The following is an 18258-nucleotide window of genomic DNA, read 5'->3' as shown; positions in this document are numbered from 1 at the left end:
ATGGCTTGGGCGTCAAACAATCCTGATGCGACCTCTTACTCTATCGGCATGACCTTGGATGAACCCACATGCTCCTCGCGTGTATTCTGGTGATTGCAGTCGTGACTTCGTGAGGCAGCAGCAGGGCCTAAGTGAGATGTGAGAACGTGCTCAACACAGCGGACGGCATCAATCAAATGACGCACGGTGGGAAGGGGATACCTGCTGCTGTTAACCGACGGCTGACTGGGTGCCAGATGCTCTCGAAGCACTTGATATGAGTGAGCCACGTACAGATCTGTTTTTCTCCCTATTACACAGATGAGGAAAAATGAGGCCCAGAGGGGCTTCTCCAGGGTTTGCCGAGGAGAAAAGATTTGAACCCAGGCAGTTGGGCTCCCAGGCCACGCACATGGTGATCGCTGCTGCTGTTCAGGAAGCACGTGGGTGAACAACGAAATGAGGGACAGAGGCAGGGAGGCAATGTGACCACCCTGGCTTTTCCCTCCAGGTGGGATTTTATTTACGTTGGGACTCAGGTCATAAAAACATGAAGGGTATGAAAGCCATTCCATGGAATGGAATGTTTTGGAAAGCTTATTTAATTGGGGTTTACAAGAGGACCAACTCCAGCCTCTTGCCTCCCCTTCTCCCCACACTGGTAACAAACTTCTGGGCTTTCAGCTAAGAATTTGTCCAGCTGGGATTTACATGATGGGGGTTGGACCCCCACCTGGACCACAGCTCCCTCTAGCAAGCACTCCACACTGAGGGCATGTGGGTTCGGAGTCAGCTGGAGGCCATTGTATACCTCAACATAATAAAGGCCACATATGACAAATCCACAGCCAACATCACACTCAATAGTGAAAAACTTTTCCTCTGAAATTAGGAACAACACAAGGCTGTCCAACCTTGCCGCATAGTATCCAAAATCCTAGCTACAGTCACCAGACAAGAAAAAGAAATAAAATGCATCTCAACTGATAAAGAAGGAACACTGCCACTATTTGCAAATAACATGATATATATAGGAAATCCTAAAGGCTCCACCAAAAAGCTATTAGAATTAACAAATGAATTCATTAAAATTGCACGATATAAAATTATTAGACAGAAATCTGTTGCATTTTTATACACTAATAATGATCTAGCAGAAAGAGAAATCAAGAAAATCCTATTTGCAATTGTATCAAAAAGAAGAAAATAACTGGGAATAAATTTAACCAAGGAGGTAAAAGACCTATACTCTGAAAACTGTAAGGTATTGATGAAAGAGATTGACGATGAACCAATAAGTGGAAAGATACAGCATATTCATGGACTGGAAGAATTAAGTGTTAAAGTGTCCACACTACCCAAAGCAATGTACAGATTCAATGTAATCTCCATCAAAATACCAATAGCATTTTTCACAAAACTAGAATAATCCCCAAATTTGTATGGAGCCACAAAAGATCTGAATAGCCAAAGCAATCTTGAGAGAGAACAACGAAGCTGGAGGTATCACAATCCTGGATTTCAAACTATACTACAAGCTGTAGTAATCAAAACAGTATGGCACTGGCACAAAGATAGACACATAGATCAGCGGGACCAAGCAGAGAGCCCAGAAATAAACCCACGTGTATATGGTCAATTAATCTATAACAAAGGACAGAAGAACATACAATGGGAAAAGACAGTTTCTTCAATAAGTGGTGTTGGGAAAACTAGACAGCTACATGGGAAGGAAGGAAGGAAGGAAGGAAGGAAGGAAGGAAGGAAGGAAGGAAAGGGGGGAGGAAGGGAGGAAAAAAGGAAGGAAAGAAGGAAGGAAGGAATGGGAAGGAGAGAGGAGGAAGGAAGAAAGAAGGGAGGGAGGAATGGAGGAAGGAAGGAAGGGAGGGAGGGAGGAAGGGAGGAAGGAAGGGAGGGAGGAAAGAGGGAAGGAAGGAAGGAAGGAAGGAAAGAAAGGGAGGGAGGAAGGAAGGGAGGAAAAGAGAAGGAAAGAAGGAAGGAACAGGAGAGGGGAGGGGAGGAAGGAAGAAAGAAGGGAGGAAGGAAGGAAGGAAGGAAGGAAAGGGAGGGAGGAAGGGAGAGAGGAAGGGAGGAAAAAAGGAAGGAAAGAAGGAAGGAAGGAAGGAAGGGGAGGGGAGGGGAGGAAGAAAGAATAGAAGGGAGGGAGGAAGGGAGGGAGGATGGGAGGGAGGAAGGGAGGAATGGGAAGGGGAGGGGAGGAAGGAAGAATAGAAGGGAGGGAGGAAGGGAGGAAGGGAGGGAGGAAGGGAGGAAGGAAGGGAGGGAGGAAGGAAGGAAGGAAGGAAGGAAAGAAAGGGAGGGAGGAAGGAAGGGAGGAAAAGAGAAGGAAAGAAGGAAGGAAGGAACAGGAGAGGGCAGGGGAGGAAGGAAGAAAGAAGGGAGGAAGGAAGGAAGGAAGGAAGGGCACCCCTTTCTTACACCATATAAAAAAATAAACTCAAAATGGATTAAAGCCCTAAATGTGATACCTGAAGCCATAAAACCCCTAAAAGAAAACATAGGCAGTAAACTCCTAGACATGGGTCTTAGCAATATTTGGGAGGGTCTGTCTCCCGAGGCAAGGACAACAAAAGCAAAAATAAACAATTGGGACTACATCAGACTAAAAGCTTTTGCACAGCAAAGCAAACCATCACCAAAATGAAAAAATCCACATCTACTAAATGGGAGAAAATATTTGCAAATGATGTATCTGATAAGTAGTTAATACCCCCCAAAATATAAGAAGTCATTTAAAAAAAAGCAATCTGATTTTAAAACGGGTAGAGAAACTGAATAGACACCTTTTCCAAAGAAGACATACAGATGGCCGATGGGCACCTGAAAATATGCTCAATATCACTCATCATTAGTGAAATGCAAATCAATACCACAACGAAGTATCATCTCGCACCTGTCAGAACGGCCATCATCACAAAGACAAGAAAAAACAAATGTTGGTGAGGATGTGGAGAAAAGAGAACCCATGTGCTATTGGTGGGAATGTAAATTGGTGCAGTCGCTGTGGAAAAGAGTATGGCAATTCCTCAAAAAATTAAAAACAGAACGATTTTAATAGTTCTGAACGACCCAGTAATTCCACTATTGGGTATTTACTCCCCCAAAATGAAAACACTAATTCAAAAAGATATATGCCCTCCGTTGTTCATCACAGCACTATTTACAATAGCTAAGATATGGAAGCAACCTAAGTGTCCACTGATAGACGAATGGATAAAGATGTACTTTGTGTACGCAATGGGACATTACTCAACCACAGAAGATAATGAAATCCTGCCAATCACAACAACATGGGTAACACCCAGAGGGTACGGCACTAAGTGAAATAAGTCAGAAAGAGACATATACCATGTGATTTCATTTACACGCGGAATCTAAAAAACAAAGCAAATGAACAAACAGAACAAGACCAATAGACTCATCAATACAGGGAATAAACTGGGCTGCCAGAGGTGAAAGGGATTAAGAGGTACAAACTTCCAGTTATTAAACAAAAAAGTCCTGGAGATGAAAAGTACAGCCTGGGGACTCTAGTCAGTAATATTGTAATCGCTTTCTGTGGTGGCAGGTTGCAACCACTCATCACGGTGTGCATTTCATAAGACGTATAAATGTTGAATCACTGTGTTGTAACCTGAAACGAATACAATACTGGATATCAGTTGTACTTCTATTAAAAAAAAAAAAACTACTATAAAAAAAACACAAAGAACTAAAGAGCCAAGCCAGCTCAGACCACAGTTTTGTCCTAAGCAAGGAGGAGAGAGGATGGAAGGGAAGTTGCCTGCTGCTGAAGGAAGCTTCCCCTCCAGGAGGGGAGAGAAAGAGCTTCCGGGGAGGTCAAAATGAAGGTGAGTCGCTGTCTGAGTTCCGTAGGGGCCCACAGCCCTGTGTGGGTGGGCGGGGACAAGGAGAACAGCAAGGAGATAGACATCCCATCTCTGGGGGGCCATGGTGGGATAGACGCTGGCCACAGTGAATAACTAGAAAGAAGGTGATACTCCACTGCTCTTTTCAGGGGCCCCGAGACCCGCGTGTGGAAGGGTCCAGAAGCTCCTCAGCTGAGAGGCTTGGCTGACAAGCCCCACAGCTGGAGAGCCGGGCTTGGATCCTTTTAGTCTTTGCACACCCATGGTGCCTAGTACTGTGTTTTTTTTTCCCAGACGAGGTTTTTCTGCTGAATAACCGCCCCCCCACCCCCTGCTTCCACAGGGACACACAAGGGCCATGCCGCATGGTATGGTTCTTCTCCACGCCACAAAATACCACAAGACACTCACACTAAGATTGCATTGACTTCATGACAGCCTCAACCAAAATAAATAGATAGAGAGAGAGAGAGAGAGAGAGAGAGAGATAGAATCCCTCAATTCCCATCATGATCAAGACTTCAGGCCAGGTCTTTAGGAAAGGGGCTGGGAAAGTTTGGGTCTATTTGGGGCCTTGACATGTATGTCTTCTCCAGCACCCTCACACGTAGCACTTCCTTTAGACCTCTCCTATGGACTTGAGTTTGACAGCTACAACTCCGTGCATCCTTCCATCCCTTACTGTACGGTCAGTACCTTCAGTCCTAAGCTGCTGCTGCTGGAGAAGAAAGACAACCTCCCTGAATGCTTAATATGTGCTGGAACTTTCCAAGCACTGTATTTACACTTACTCATTTAATCTTTGGATAATTCTGTAAAGTCTCTTATTATCATCCCCATTTTGCAGATGAGAAAGCTGATGCACAGAACCACTTGGTAATTTGCAAAGAGCACAGAGTCCTAACTGGCAGAGGCCAGACCCAGTCCAGGGAGTGAGACCTCCGGGCTTTCACCCCCACGCTGTGTCTGATCTCCCTGTGTGCCTTTATGGAGCACCGCAGACAATAGGTGCTCAGTAAAGACTGAGTTTTAAAGAATTATTACTCATGAACCCTTATTACAGATATGTTATGATAGAAACTTCTGATCAATGGATCTGTTTTACCTGGATGTCAGCTACAAAAGCCTTTGGGTTTGTCTATTTCCTATTCCTTCCTTCCATCCTTCCTTCCCTCCATCCTCCCTTCCTCTTCCCTTCTTCCCTCCTTCTTTTATTTCCTTCCTCCCTTCCTTCCTTCCCCTTTCCCTCCTTCTCTCTCTTTATTCCTTTTTTCTTCCTTTCTAGTTTCGCCCACCCATCACCTTGCCCAACTTACAGCAGAAGCTCTGGCAAGATAGCAGCTCCAAACTCATAATGGCTTCCACGTGCATTCACTCCCAACTTGGCCTGTGACAGGTTCCCTGCTCAGCCAAGCTCTGCCGTCACCATCAGGCAAGCTTCCTGGTAATCCTCACATTGAATCCATGTGATGCACCATTGGGAGACTGACATCAATCTTGCTCTGGAGCCAGGGGGATGGACCCACTGACCCCCCCAACCCCCGCCCCAACCTTTCCAATTTTGGGTCCAAAATAGAGTCACCTTTGTGGTTTAAAATATCCTTTTTTTCTCTCTCTCTTTAATTAGTCCCAGGAAATAACACTCTAACTTATAAACAATCCTACTTTGAGGCCTCTCCACACTCTCCACACCCTTTCAAGGCTCTCCTCCTCTCAGGAAGCCTCCTTTGCTAATCAAGTGGAACTGAACTTCTCTTGTGTGAACCATAGTCCTTAGCTTTTCTGTGCTGTTCACTCCCTAATCCCTCTATTCAGCTTCCTCTGGCCTTGCCTTATTCCCAGCTCCAGGCAGGACCCAGACTGCACACATACTTGGTCCCCACGCCCAGTTTCTTGCAAGCAGATGTCGTCGTTCCAACATTGATTGATATGTTTAATGAATCCCATATTTTAAGAACCCAAACTGACCATACATAACTTAAGGGTGGTTTTTCTCCATTTAAAGGGAATTCTGAGTCACAAATCCTGTCCCTGTCCTTCACCCCACTCCCCTAGCGCCCCCCCCCCCGCCCGCCCCCACCATTCCTGCTGGAGTAAACGACATTAACAACAATGGCTTCTGCCCTGCTGTGCACCAAGCCCTGTGTTAAGGACTTTTCTGACAGTGCCTCACTTAATTATCTGGAGTACTTTATGAACTCGGTCTGAGTTTCTATCTCCGTTCCACAAAGAAGGAAACCTGTTGGAGAGATTGCATATTGTGCCCAAGATTGTACAGCTAGTGGGCAGCAGAGCCAGGATGGAAGTGCTCTGATTCCAAAGACTTCATTCTTAGCTTTCTGAGGTCCAGACTTTCTCCATCTCAGGTCCGGTGGGAAGGTTCCTCCTAACTGGAGCCACACAAGGCTCCCTTTTCCTAAGACTGGATCTCCCCGTGATTTGAAGACAGTTTCCTGGAGTTACCTTCCCTCCTGTCTAAAAGACCTAGAGTGGACTTCACCTCCCCCTGCAGCCGGTTTCTAGACGTATGCTGGCCTGGTGGCCTGATGCCCTCCCCAACACTCCTTTCCCCCAACAACTTAAAGCGGCAATGTTTGCTTCGTGGCTCTAGGATCTGGACTGAAATCCATGGCCAGAAACTCTTTCAACTACAGGCCCTTCCAGAGTCTCCGCTAGAGACCGATGGGGGGTGCACTTGTTTCCGCGGTTCCCTGGGACGGCGGTGAGTGAGCCCGGGCTGGGGGGTCGCCACCGGTGCTCCCTGTCTGCTCCTTCCCTGCTGCCCCCGCGTCTGACCCCAGTACCGCTCCAGCCCCAGCCTGACCCATGCGGAAGGGGAGGCGAGGCCGGGCGGCCAGTCCCCGCGGCGGGCTCTGGTCCCCGCCGGGACACTCCGCTGCGCAAAGGAGAGGCCCCGAAAGCGGTCGCCGCCGGTAGAACGGCGCCGCTGGCCGCCAGCCCGGGTCGGGCCGGGTCGCCGGGGGTGGAGAAGCCCGGGCCGGGTGGCCCCAGTGCGGAGAGCCCAGGGCCCGCTTCTGGCTGCCGGCAGTGCGCCCGGCCGGCCCGAGGTCCTCGCCGCGCCCGGACACCTGGATTGCATTAGGCGGGCGGCGCGCGCCTCGGCGACGGCGGCTTCCCCCGATTATTGAATAACTGCATAATTTCGAGCGCCGGTTGCCCCGTCCCTACCCCGCGTGTCAGGTAAGGTTTCTGGGGCCCTGGACTGCGAAGCTGCGCCCGTCGCCTTCGGCCCGGCCGGCGACCGCTCGCCCCTGGGGCTTCGTCCGACCGCGGCCGGAGGGACTCTGGGCAGCGCTCGGCGCCCAGGTCCCCCCAGCTCTCCCGGGCCGCCGCGCCCGGCTCCCCAAACTTCAGGCGCCTCCCTCCGCAGGCAGGAGGGCTCCCGAGGCGGCGCTTGCTCCGCGCGTCCGGACCCCTCCCAGCCCGGGCCACGCGCCCTCCGCGCTCCCGGGACGCCCGAGTCTCCCCGGCTGGGCGCCCGGAGGTAGCCAGCGTGTCCGGCGGGGCCGCCAGCCCGCCGCGCTCCTCGACTCGAGCCTCTTCAGTCTTCCCCAACTCCTCCCCGCACACCCAAACAAACTCCCGGCCCCGAGTCGCCCCGGCGCCCTCTTTTGCGGAGTTTGGCCGCTAGACTGCCGCCGCTTCTCGGGGGACCGCGTCCCGCCAGCAGCCAAGCTCCGACCCTCCGAGGGGCTCCCACCGGCGCGCGGAGGCAAGGGGGACGTACCTGGCCACAGGCTGAGCGCCCAGGCCACCAGGAGGCCCCTGGGCAGGTCCATGGCGCGCGGCGGCGGCGGCGGCGGCGGCTGGGGCCGGGTGAGGGGCGGCGGGGCGGCGAGCCCGAGCGGCAGCCTCCTCGCGGGCGCCGGGAGCCTGCACTGCGAGCCGCGCGCCGGGCTCCCTGACAGCCGCCGCTCCTGCAGAGGAAGTGGGAGGGCTCGGGCGGCGGGGAGGGGCGCGCGGACACGCTCGCGCCGGGCGCGGGGCCAATCTCGGCCCCTCTGCCACCTGGGCACGCGGCGTGCCGCCCCCCCCCCCCACGCCCTCTCCGCACCGCCCGCGCCCCTACTCCTCCTATGCCGGGGAGAACCCCCCCCCTCGCCCCCCGCCTCCGAGAACCGGTGCGGCGCCTCCCTCCACACCCCGCCACCAAATGCCAAATCTCTGCAGCAAAAGTGGTTTATATTCCCGTTTCTCAGAGGGTTCACAAAGCTCGGAGGGGTATCTCAGGTGGCCCGAAGACATTGGCCACGACTGAGGTCTCCCTTAGCCCAGGGGAGCGGATGTCCCTCAAACGTCAATTCGGAGACGTCCCTCCCGCCTGCCGTTATCGGGAGCTTGGAATGCAAAGGCCCCGGTGCTGCTTCTGACCCCGGAATGAATGCGGATCCCTGCTCCACCTCCACTCTGTCCGCCCCTCCTACCTGAGGCACCCCAACGCAGCCAGGAGGATCCTGTGCCCACTTTCACAGCAGTGAAGCTGTTCTTTGGAACGCAGCCACCTTCCTTCCCAGCAGTTCAAAACCCCTGACAATTAAATTCAACGCACATTTGTTGCACAAACTTTAAATCAGGCCCTGGACCAGAACCAGGGAGTGTAGAGGCTGGCCTGCCCAGCAGGGGAGAATTGAGGCAGAGGGTGAGATGGCACAGGTGGTGAAAGTGAGAGCAGGGACCCCACATCGCTTTCTCAGGAAAGCCTTCCTTCACCCCCACCCCAATCCCCGTCCTCACCAGGTAGGCTCCTCAGGTACATGGTCTCTCTCCCTCTCTTTTCTTCATTATACTTAGGTAAGTTAGTGTAATCATTTGATTAACTTTTCTGCCCTTGTCCAGACTGAAAACCCCATTCAGGTAGAAATCTCTGGTTCACAACTGAGCACTCAGCCCTCAGCACCCAGTACCAGTAACACAGTAAGTGGGTGGGTGGACGGATGAGTAGTTGAATGAGCACAGGTGATGTGTGGGTGCCCAGAGGAATTTTCTCTCTGGGAGGGATTGGAAGGGCTTCCCATTGGAGCTGGCATTCAGGCTGGATCCTGGAGGATTGAAGTGGGTTTTGAGAAGGCCCAGGTTCACGTGAGTTTAGTAATAGGTGTTGTGCCTGCCTCCCCAACACTGCTCTCTTCTTGCTAGATACCCTGGTTTTATTTCAGTAACCTCACCTCCCTCACTTAGCCACAGACATTGGGGAAAGCTCATTCCATCCCCACAGGGTGTATGTGTGTGTGTGTGTGGGGGGGGAGGTATGTGGTTTAGGCTGAAATGAATCAGTGTATTGCCACCCCCTGACCATAGTTTAAGAAAGGGAAACATGACCAAGGAAGGCTTTCTGGGAAACAAGCTTTCTTACTCTTCTAAAATGGCCCGTAGAAGGGAGGAAGGAAGGAAGGAACTCTTTTCTCCCTCTCCTACTCCTACATCCCCTCCCAGGCTGAAACAAAGAATCATGTAGGCCCAGAAGTGGAAGGGGTTGGGGTGGAGAAAGGAGATCTGTCTTGGGATGGCAGAATGGAGAACGCAAGTCCACGAGGGTCTTATTGAGCTTCTAGATCAAACCACCTCCTCAGCCTGTTCCCCTGAGGACTTTCCAGTTATATGACCAATGAGTCCGCTTTATTGTTCAAGTGGGTTTGAGTGAGGCTGCTTTGAACCTAGAGCACCCTAACCGGTAACAGTTATCCAATGAGCTGCAAACCACCTCTTCTTGCCTCACCCAATTTCAGGCTTTCTCTGGTGGTTCTCAAACTCCAGGTATTTGGGGGTTGCTTGAAGCACTTGTGAAGACCAGACACTCTTTGCTGAAGGAGATCCCTTTGGTGGGCGTGCTGCTGAGGGTCTTCGTGTAACAATTCTTCTATTTTTCCCCTTCATTAGCTCCCATTGTCCTCATCAGGGGCATTGGAGTCCTGAATACGATATGTGTGCCTTTTCAGAATCTGGCAGCGTGAGGAGGGGAAGAGATGTGCCCTCCCTCTTCAACATGCAGAACACAGAAGAGAAGCCCACGCTGGAGGCCCCAGGGGTGGAGCTGACAAGACACGATTGGGGCGCCTGGGTGGCGCAGTCGGTTGAGCGTCCGACTTCAGCCAGGTCACGATCTCGCGGTCCGTGAGTTCGAGCCCCGCGTCCGGCTCTGGGCTGATGGCTCGGAGCCTGGAGGCTGCTTCCGATTCTGTGTCTCCCTCTCTCTCTGCCCCTCCCCCGTGCATGCTCTGTCTCTCTCTGTCCCAAAAATAAATAAACATTGAAAAAAAATTAAAAAAAAAAAAGACACGACCTGGTATTTATTGATGTAATCATAGTTTATTATTTAATCATTTATTTAAATAATTTATTATTTGATGAGTATTAAACATTTTATCTAAACCTTACAAGGGAGCAGCGTATGGGTGACAAATGCACAATGCAGATTCAATCTGGAAAAACTCAGAGACTCGGATAAAGGGCTTCATGGAAGCTGGGATTTGAGTTGAGCAATGGTAATGATACTACTAACCCTTTACATGTATGTAGCATATTTATTTTTCTTGAGATAATTCACATGCCATAAAGTTCACCAGCAACTTTTAGTTTCTCCACAAGGTTGTCATGACCTCCCAAAGAAACTCTGTAATCATTAGCAGCTACTACTACCCATTCCCTCACCCAAGTCCCCTGGAAACCACGGATCTACTTTCGGTCTGTACGGATTTGTCTATTCTGAACATTGGAATCAGACAAGAGGTGGCCTTTTGAGTCTGGCTTCTATCACCTTGTATCCAAGGTTCATCCATATTGTAGCAAGGATCAGTATTTCATTCCTTTTTATTGCTAAATAACATTTCGCTGCATGGATATACCGCGTTTTGTTTATCTACTCATCAGGTGAGATATATTTGCTTGTTTCTACTTTTTGACTATTATGAATGATGCTGCTATGAACATTTGCATACAACTTTTTGTGTGAACGTATGTTTTCAATTCTCCTGCGTATATACCTAGGAGTGGAATTCTGAGTTGTATGATAACTCTGTGGTTAATCATTTGAGAAACTAATAAACTGTTTCCACTATGGCGTTTATATTCCCACGAGCGACGTCTGAGGGGTGTCCATGGTGTTTTACCAATTTTCAAATCCCTTTCACAACTTCGATCTAATTTAATGTTCACAAGACTCCTGCAAGGACCTATAGTCATTTTTTTATAGATAAAAAGACTGTCCTGGTGAGGATTCTTTCACAAGTAACAGAAACTACACAAAGCGACTCACGCAGAAAAGGCAGTGTATGAGCTTATGTAGACAGGAAGTGCACAGATGATTGCTGCAGGTATGGCTGGATCAAGCGTCTCAAGTGAAACTCTTGTCTGTTTTCTGTCTTCTCTTAGTTTTACTTCACTCTGCAGTCCTTTCCTGAAGCAGACAAGATTTCTCTGCCTGCTAGGAAGATGTAGCCAGCAGACCCAAACTTACACTTTATGGATTCTAAACAGAAAGAGACAGCCTTCCCTACTCAATCTAGCAGAAAAGCCTAGGGCTTTGGTTCATGCCCACTCCAGAACCAATCAGCACCTGGAGAATATGGTACTACAATTGGCCCAGTCTGTGGCACACGCCCAGTCCTGAGGAGTTGGGAAGAGAAGGGTGTTACGACTGACAGCCGCAGCAAGATGGCATATCATAGGAGAAGAGTTCCCTAAAGGAAACAGATAAAGGGGGATGACAAAGTATGCCAGGCAGAAAAATCCACAGTTGCCAAGTCCACTTGAGAAATCTAAACTCAAAGTAGCAAAGGATGCACCCGAGATCCCACAGCACCTGCGTGGCAGAACTGGGATTCGAATCCCAATGGACTCACAACTCATCACCACATCACAGCTGGATGGGGGAAGCAGGTGTTTTAGGTCAGGACTGCATGAACATGGTTAGCCCAGAGACGTCCTGTGGGTGGGATCTGCTGAGCCTTGATCTTGGTCCCAATGCCGAGGGTCATTGACTGGGATTCCTACCGGGATCAAGCCCTGTACACAGCCTATACCAAATCCAGGAAGTTATCTTCTGATTTCCATTTCTCAAGCCACAAGTATGTACAGTATTTCGCAGTAAAGATATCAAAGGGAAGGAGTATGGCCATAATACAAACAGACACGCAGGATGGATGAGGAAACATCCTCTTGAAGAAAAACATCTCATTTGGAGACTACAAGTTGCCTTAAAAGTCTGGAGGTAGCAGTCAACATCCTAGCTGAAAGGCCATTTCTGATGAGTGAAAACCTTGACCATGGACCAGACAGGAAGAGTGACATCAGGAACAAACGTCACAGTGACAACAGTATGAAGAACAACTTGCCTTCAACTGAGTACTCAGTATGGACGAACTATAACTCCTGCATCATTTCCTTTAGCCTCCTGCGTGGCCCAGGGCATCGTCCAGGAACTTCTCCCCGGCCCTGGCTGGGCTGGGACGTCAGAGAGAAGTCATGAAGGTTAGGGTCTGCATGGAATGCACCAGGGTAAAGATGGGCTTACGGAGGGCTCTCTGGAGAGTCTCAAACAAAGACAAGGAGCAGAGAAAGGGATTCCCAACAGTGCACAGGGACCAGATGCGAGGGTGCCTTTGGGCCAAGGGACAGGAACTGAGCCATTTGATAAGCATATTCCTGTGAGTGTGTTTGGGCCGAACACAGGTACACACGCCCATGCAAACAGTCACATGTGTGCATGCTTGTCCGTGCCAACAATAAACATACTCTTCCCCTCCAGCACAATCCAAACCCATGTTGAGGAAGAGAAACATTTCTCCAAGCATGCTTCAAATGTACCGATTACCCTATGCCTTTTGGGGATAGCATTTCCCATGATTTTTTAGAATACTGTTGGTTCCTCATCGTTCTTTCTCCCACTTTCAGATGAAACCTAAGCATCCATGTCTCAGATGCCAGGGACAGAGCTCCCAAAGGACACCCTTTGGTTCGGAAAAAAAGCCATAAAAAGCTTTGTTATTTGTATCGTTTTCTTTACTTTGGGGGCAGATCGAATTCCAGCAGGTAAATCCTAGGGATTTTGCAGGGGGGTGAGGTTGGTTAAAAAAAGATAAGGGTGGAAATAATTTTGGCCCCATTGTGAGATATTTTTAATCAGCCTTCATTTGATAGGTAATGAGCTGTTTTTGAGTGAGATGGGGGAAGGACAGGGAGGGCTGTATCCATATAAGTCAGGAGGACAGAAACCTGTGGCCTTTGACCAATTCAGGAAGGTTCTATGGAGGAGGGGTCAACACCTCCCAGATCATCTTTCAGACACCTCCACCTGCTCCCCCCAAGATATTGTGTGCTTTCATGTGCGTTGCTTGAGTTTCCGTAAAGATGCTTCCTTTTGCCAGCCTTAGCCTTGGTGGATTCTGTTCACTGTGCTCACCGCGGAACCTTCTGCTCCCCCCAGCCCCGCCTACTGGGTCAAACCTGTGCTGTGCCTGTCCTTCAAAGCCTGTGCAATGGGATTTACTCCTGCCTTCCTAATTGTGTTTCCTACCTCTCTCCAAAACAATCCATGTGGCCAAGACTAGAACACAACTAACAGGACCAACAACCATCACTGAACGTCACTGACCATGGGCGAGGTACTTTGCTGAGTGCCCTACACCATCTCATCTGATCCCTTGGCCTTTGGTGGGTCTTCTGTTCCCTTGGAATGGCTAGCATTGCAGTCACTGTCAATACTCTAATAGATTCCCTTGGCCCTGGCCATTGCTGTGAACGCCATATTCTGAGGCTTCCAACTATGAGCTGGAAGGTGTTCTCTGGACCCTGGAGCTCTGTCAGCAGGCTGGGAGTGTTGGGGAATTAGTGGGCGCAGTCCCCAACCAATGACTGATGGGAGCTGGTGGACGAGTACAGCTCAGCTCCCATAGTCCTTACTATGGACTGAATCTTTGGTCCCCCTCCCCAAACTCACATGTTGAATCCTAATCCCTGAGGTGATAGTGTTAGGATGGGAGTGGGGGGGCTTTGGAAGATGATTAGGTCATGAGCGTGGAGCCCTCATGAATGGAGTTACTGTGCTACAGCTAGGAGGTGCTGTCTATGGACCAGAAAGCAAGGCTCGTGAGACACCGAGTCTGTTGGCATCTTGATCTTGGAGTTCTCAGCCTCCAGAACTCTCAGAAATACATTTTTCTTGTTTATTGGCCACCCAGTCTATGCTATTTTTGTTACAGCAGGCCAAACAGACTAAGATATCCCTCCTGAGGGACCACTCTGAGGCTTATTCTATAGTGTCCCAGGGAGCCCTATTTGCCCACAATGGCCACCTGCTCGCTACTGTGTCCTATATTGGCTTCCTTCCCTTCTCTGTCTTATTCCCTTGACAGTGCTTCCTGGGATCACCTCCCCACTGCCCTCAATCCTGAATACTTGCACTTAAATTCTTGTATCAGGGTCTACATCCAGGGGAGCCCAACACAAAGCAGATGGTTTAGAGGAGTCAAGCACCTGGACCCAAGTTTTGTAGCTAGAAAGTGGCATAGTCAGCACTTGAACCCAGGGGATACAGGTGGGACACTGAAAGAGGCTCCAAATTCTCCTGCCTCCAGACTTTCTCACATCTGTCCAAGCACCTGGGATGTCTGGGACTGCCAGAAACTCTGCTGTTTGAGTTTCTGGCTCCAGGTACATGCTTTGAAAAAAGAAAATCCATATGGGAAGTAGATCAACCTATTAAACGATTATCGGCCATTCACTCACAGCACGAACGTATTTACCATGTCATGTTCTTCGCAAGATCCCTGAACAGAGTAGGAGCTTTAACAGGGATGAGAAAGGGATATGATTTTGCAGGGAACGTGGGTCAGGGGCACCAAGCCCTCAGGCAGCTGGAGGCCCTGGAAGGAGAAAGCAGACCCTCAGAAAGGCAGCTGAGAGGGTGGTAAAAAGCAGCGTGTCCTGTTTTCCCACATAGCTGAGAGCCAGTCCTAGCCCTTGGCTGATATCCTCAGCCTGAAAGGGCATGCAGAGATTTCTGAACATAAGTTGCATAACTGATCTTGAAAGCCCAAGAGAAGAGAGGAGAGCATGGCCCAAGACAAACCCTAAGAAAAATATTCATGACAACATGACCAGTGATGAAAGCCACTATCTAATCTCTGCCTCCAGCCAGCCTTGACGAACCCAGGGACTAGAATTTTAAAAGGATGCCACTTTGCTCTACCTCCCCTTCTGCCGCAGGCTCGAGGGCCTGGCCTCGTCCCTGTGATCACACACCAGCCAGGCTGGGGGAGCCACCCGTGGGTGCCTGCTTCGAGACTGCTTGTCTACGTGCATTTCTGGAAAGAGGACCAACCTCCTCTTCTGATGGGGGAGCTTGTCCCCCCACTGCCCCAGCTGCTGCTGCTCATCCTAAAGTATGCGCCAGAAATAAACATCTCCCAAGCAATTTGCAGCTGGGGGCAGAGGCCAAGTGGTGGTGGTTGCGGATGGGGGGAGAGGTATGATGAGTGTAGATGTTTTAGTTGATATTTGGGTAGCAAATGCTTCTGTGAGGCTTTTTTTTTTCTCTGCTGAGCATTCGTGAGAAAAATGTGGGTTCAAAAGCTGGGCTTAAGGCCTCTCAAAAACTCCTCCGCAGTGCAGGCCAAAAGTTAAGCATGGTGTGGAGGATTATTGCAAGGGAAAGGGGCTGGCAGCTACCTTTTGTGTTTGCAGGGCTTCAAACAGACTCCGTGAATGGCTGGGGACTCTAACCTTGCTCATGCGACTGTCGGAGGTAGGGAGCATAGTGGTTATACACGTGGGCTCTGGGTCCAGAAGAGAGCTGGGTGAGAATCCCAGCCTGGCCCTGCATCAGCTGGGTGACCTACCACTTGACAACCATTTCACTGCTTATAAAGTGGAAACGATAAAACGAGTTTCGATGGGCCACTTACCAAGTGCCAGACCCACAGGTCCCAGCACGTGACGTACATTAACTCGTGAAATAATCACAACGGCTCTGTGAAGTTAGTGCTATCGTTATTCCCATTTTACAGATGAGAAAACTGAGGCACGAAAGGGGCCATAACCTCAGCTGGTAAGTGGTGCGAGCCTGCAAATGGCCTTAGGCAATCCGGCTGCAGCGCCCTGGACCACTCTGCCTCTCGGGTTGCTGGGATGCATTGATGAAATGCGGCCTGTAAAGGGCTTGGCATAGCACCCACCACACGGCAAGCTCTCAATAAATGTTAGCTTTTATTACTAACAACACATGAAACAGCATAAAGCAGATTCGTCAAGCGATCCGCACCGTTTGAGATTCTTAACAATGCCTGACATTTGTTTAGCCCCATACGCAATTCAGAGGACTTTCCCAATTAGATCTCTGAGATCCCTCCTTGAAGTCCTATGAGGGCAGTGAGGCAGTTTAGAGTGGGTGTGATTATTGGATGAACGAGGACACGGAGGCCCAGGGTCAGTGACTTGCATAAGGTCCCAGGCCAGCTCTTCAGTCATACCGTCCTCCAGCAAGCCTGGGTTGGTATCCCAGAGCCTGACTTACACACCAGTGGACTGAAAAAACAGACAAACAAAAAAACGAGAACTCACCAAAGAATCATCAGCATGTGGTCTTATAGTATGTTTCACTCAGATTCTATGCACACATTTTCATACCCAACTGTATGTTGTGTGTTACAACAGTAACAATTTATCAGTTGGTTATACTCTACAATTAGGATCTGAAGGGATTGCATTTAAAGCAGATATTGCAAATCCACAAAATCTGCCCCCCAAACTCCCCCGAACAACAGAAGACCAAGAGTCAAACAATGGAACCGATATTTGTATAGCGTTTTCCATGTTATAAACATGTGTGATCTCATGTCAGCCTCCTGACAATCCACTGTTGGACATGATTGTGCCATAGAACTTGGACTGAATGGAGCTGCTGTAACAGAGAGTTCCATGGCCGCCGTCAAACCTTCTACTCTGTGGAGTTTTTGCCTGCATGTTTGGTCAGTTACCAAGAGGGTAGTTAGTGTCAACATCCCCCACTATGTTTCAGTAAGACTCTGGAGCTAGAACGCTTGGTTTTAAATCTCAGCCCCAACACTTCTTAATTCTGTGACATTGGGCGAGTTCCTTAATATCTTGATTTTTCAGAATTCTAACCTAGGAAGTAAGAACACCTGCCTCATGTGATTCTGACCTGTCACATAGGAAGTGCTGTTTGCTTACACAAATTAAAACCAAAACTTACGTCCCACAAAGACTGTAGAAACACGTGTCTCTCCTTTATAGGTCTGTCAATTTTTACCTTACAGATTTTGAGGCTAAGTCATCAGGTGCATGCAAAGGCAGAATTGTCGTAACTTCTCAGTGACTTGAACCTTCCGTTTTTACAAAACGTCTGTCTTTAGCCATACGTTTCGGCACCATCTACTTTCTGGTATTAAAACAGTCACACTGGCTTTCTTTTGATGAGTGTTTGCATGGAAGATCATTTTCCATGTCTTTGCTTTCAACTTTCATCTTTGTACTTTAGACCTGTCTCGTGTAAGGAGCATTCAATTGTTTAAAAATTTAATCTTTAATCAAATTTTCAACTTTAATTGGAGCACATAGTCCCATTTACATATAATTGTCTCTATATTTGAGTTTAAATCTACAACCTTTGTACTTTCTATTTGTCCTGCCTGGGATGTGCATCTTTCTCTCTCTCTCTCTCTCTCTCTCTCTCTCTCGCTCTCTCTCTCTTTTGCTTTCTTTTGGGTAGATTATTTGTCATTATTCTTTTCCCCACTCTGTTAGGTGGGAAGTAATAAAGACATTTGCTGTGCGTTCATGACTCCCTAGAGATTCCAGCGTGCATCTTTAATTTATGAAAGTCCAATATGAATAAGTGGATTTATCTTCTCCCAGACAATGCAAGAACCTCAGAACATTTGCACTGTAGTTGCTGCTCTCCTGGTTTATAGACTGTTGCTTTTGTTTATTTTAATTCTCCCCTGTATTTCAAAAACTGTGAGGCTCTTATTATTTTCGTCCAGCCAGTCAGTATTTGGATTTGTCCACGTATTTACCATTTTTGTGGCTTTCCCTCCATCTTTGACTTTCCACATGTGATCATTTTCCTTCTGCCAGAAGAATACCATTTAGCATTTCCTTTAGGAATGGACTTTTTGGTGTCAAATTCTCTCTGTACTTGCTTGTATGAAGATGATATTATTTCCTTTTTATTCCTGAAGGATGTTTTCTCTGGGTATTATATATTTTTTTCTTTCATCCCATTGAAATGAGCATCCCATTGTCCTCTGATTCTTATTATTTCTTTTCTTAAATTTCTTTTTATTTTTTGATGTTTATTTATTTGTTTTGTGTGTAAGAGAGAGAAAGAGAGAGAGAGAATCCCAAGCAGGCT

At 48.8% G+C, this 18258-nt stretch overlaps 1 protein-coding gene across 1 annotated transcript in view; it reads right to left on the bottom strand.

Annotated features, from left to right (window-relative positions):
* ITGA11 (integrin subunit alpha 11) overlaps window positions 1–7815 on the bottom strand; it is a 126549-nt gene extending 118734 nt beyond the window's left edge. Inside the window, exon 1 of the mRNA XM_043554058.1 lies at window positions 7618–7815. Within this exon, the coding sequence (XP_043409993.1) occupies window positions 7618–7669 (52 nt within the window). The 5' untranslated portion in view covers window positions 7670–7815. The remainder of the gene's footprint in view (window positions 1–7617) is intronic.
* Between the last annotated feature and the right edge of the window lie 10443 nt (window positions 7816–18258).

Source organism: Prionailurus bengalensis, chromosome B3, assembly GCF_016509475.1.
Source record: "Prionailurus bengalensis isolate Pbe53 chromosome B3, Fcat_Pben_1.1_paternal_pri, whole genome shotgun sequence".
Lineage (NCBI taxonomy): Eukaryota > Metazoa > Chordata > Mammalia > Carnivora > Felidae > Prionailurus > Prionailurus bengalensis.
This window is presented reverse-complemented; position numbering and strand designations above follow the sequence as displayed.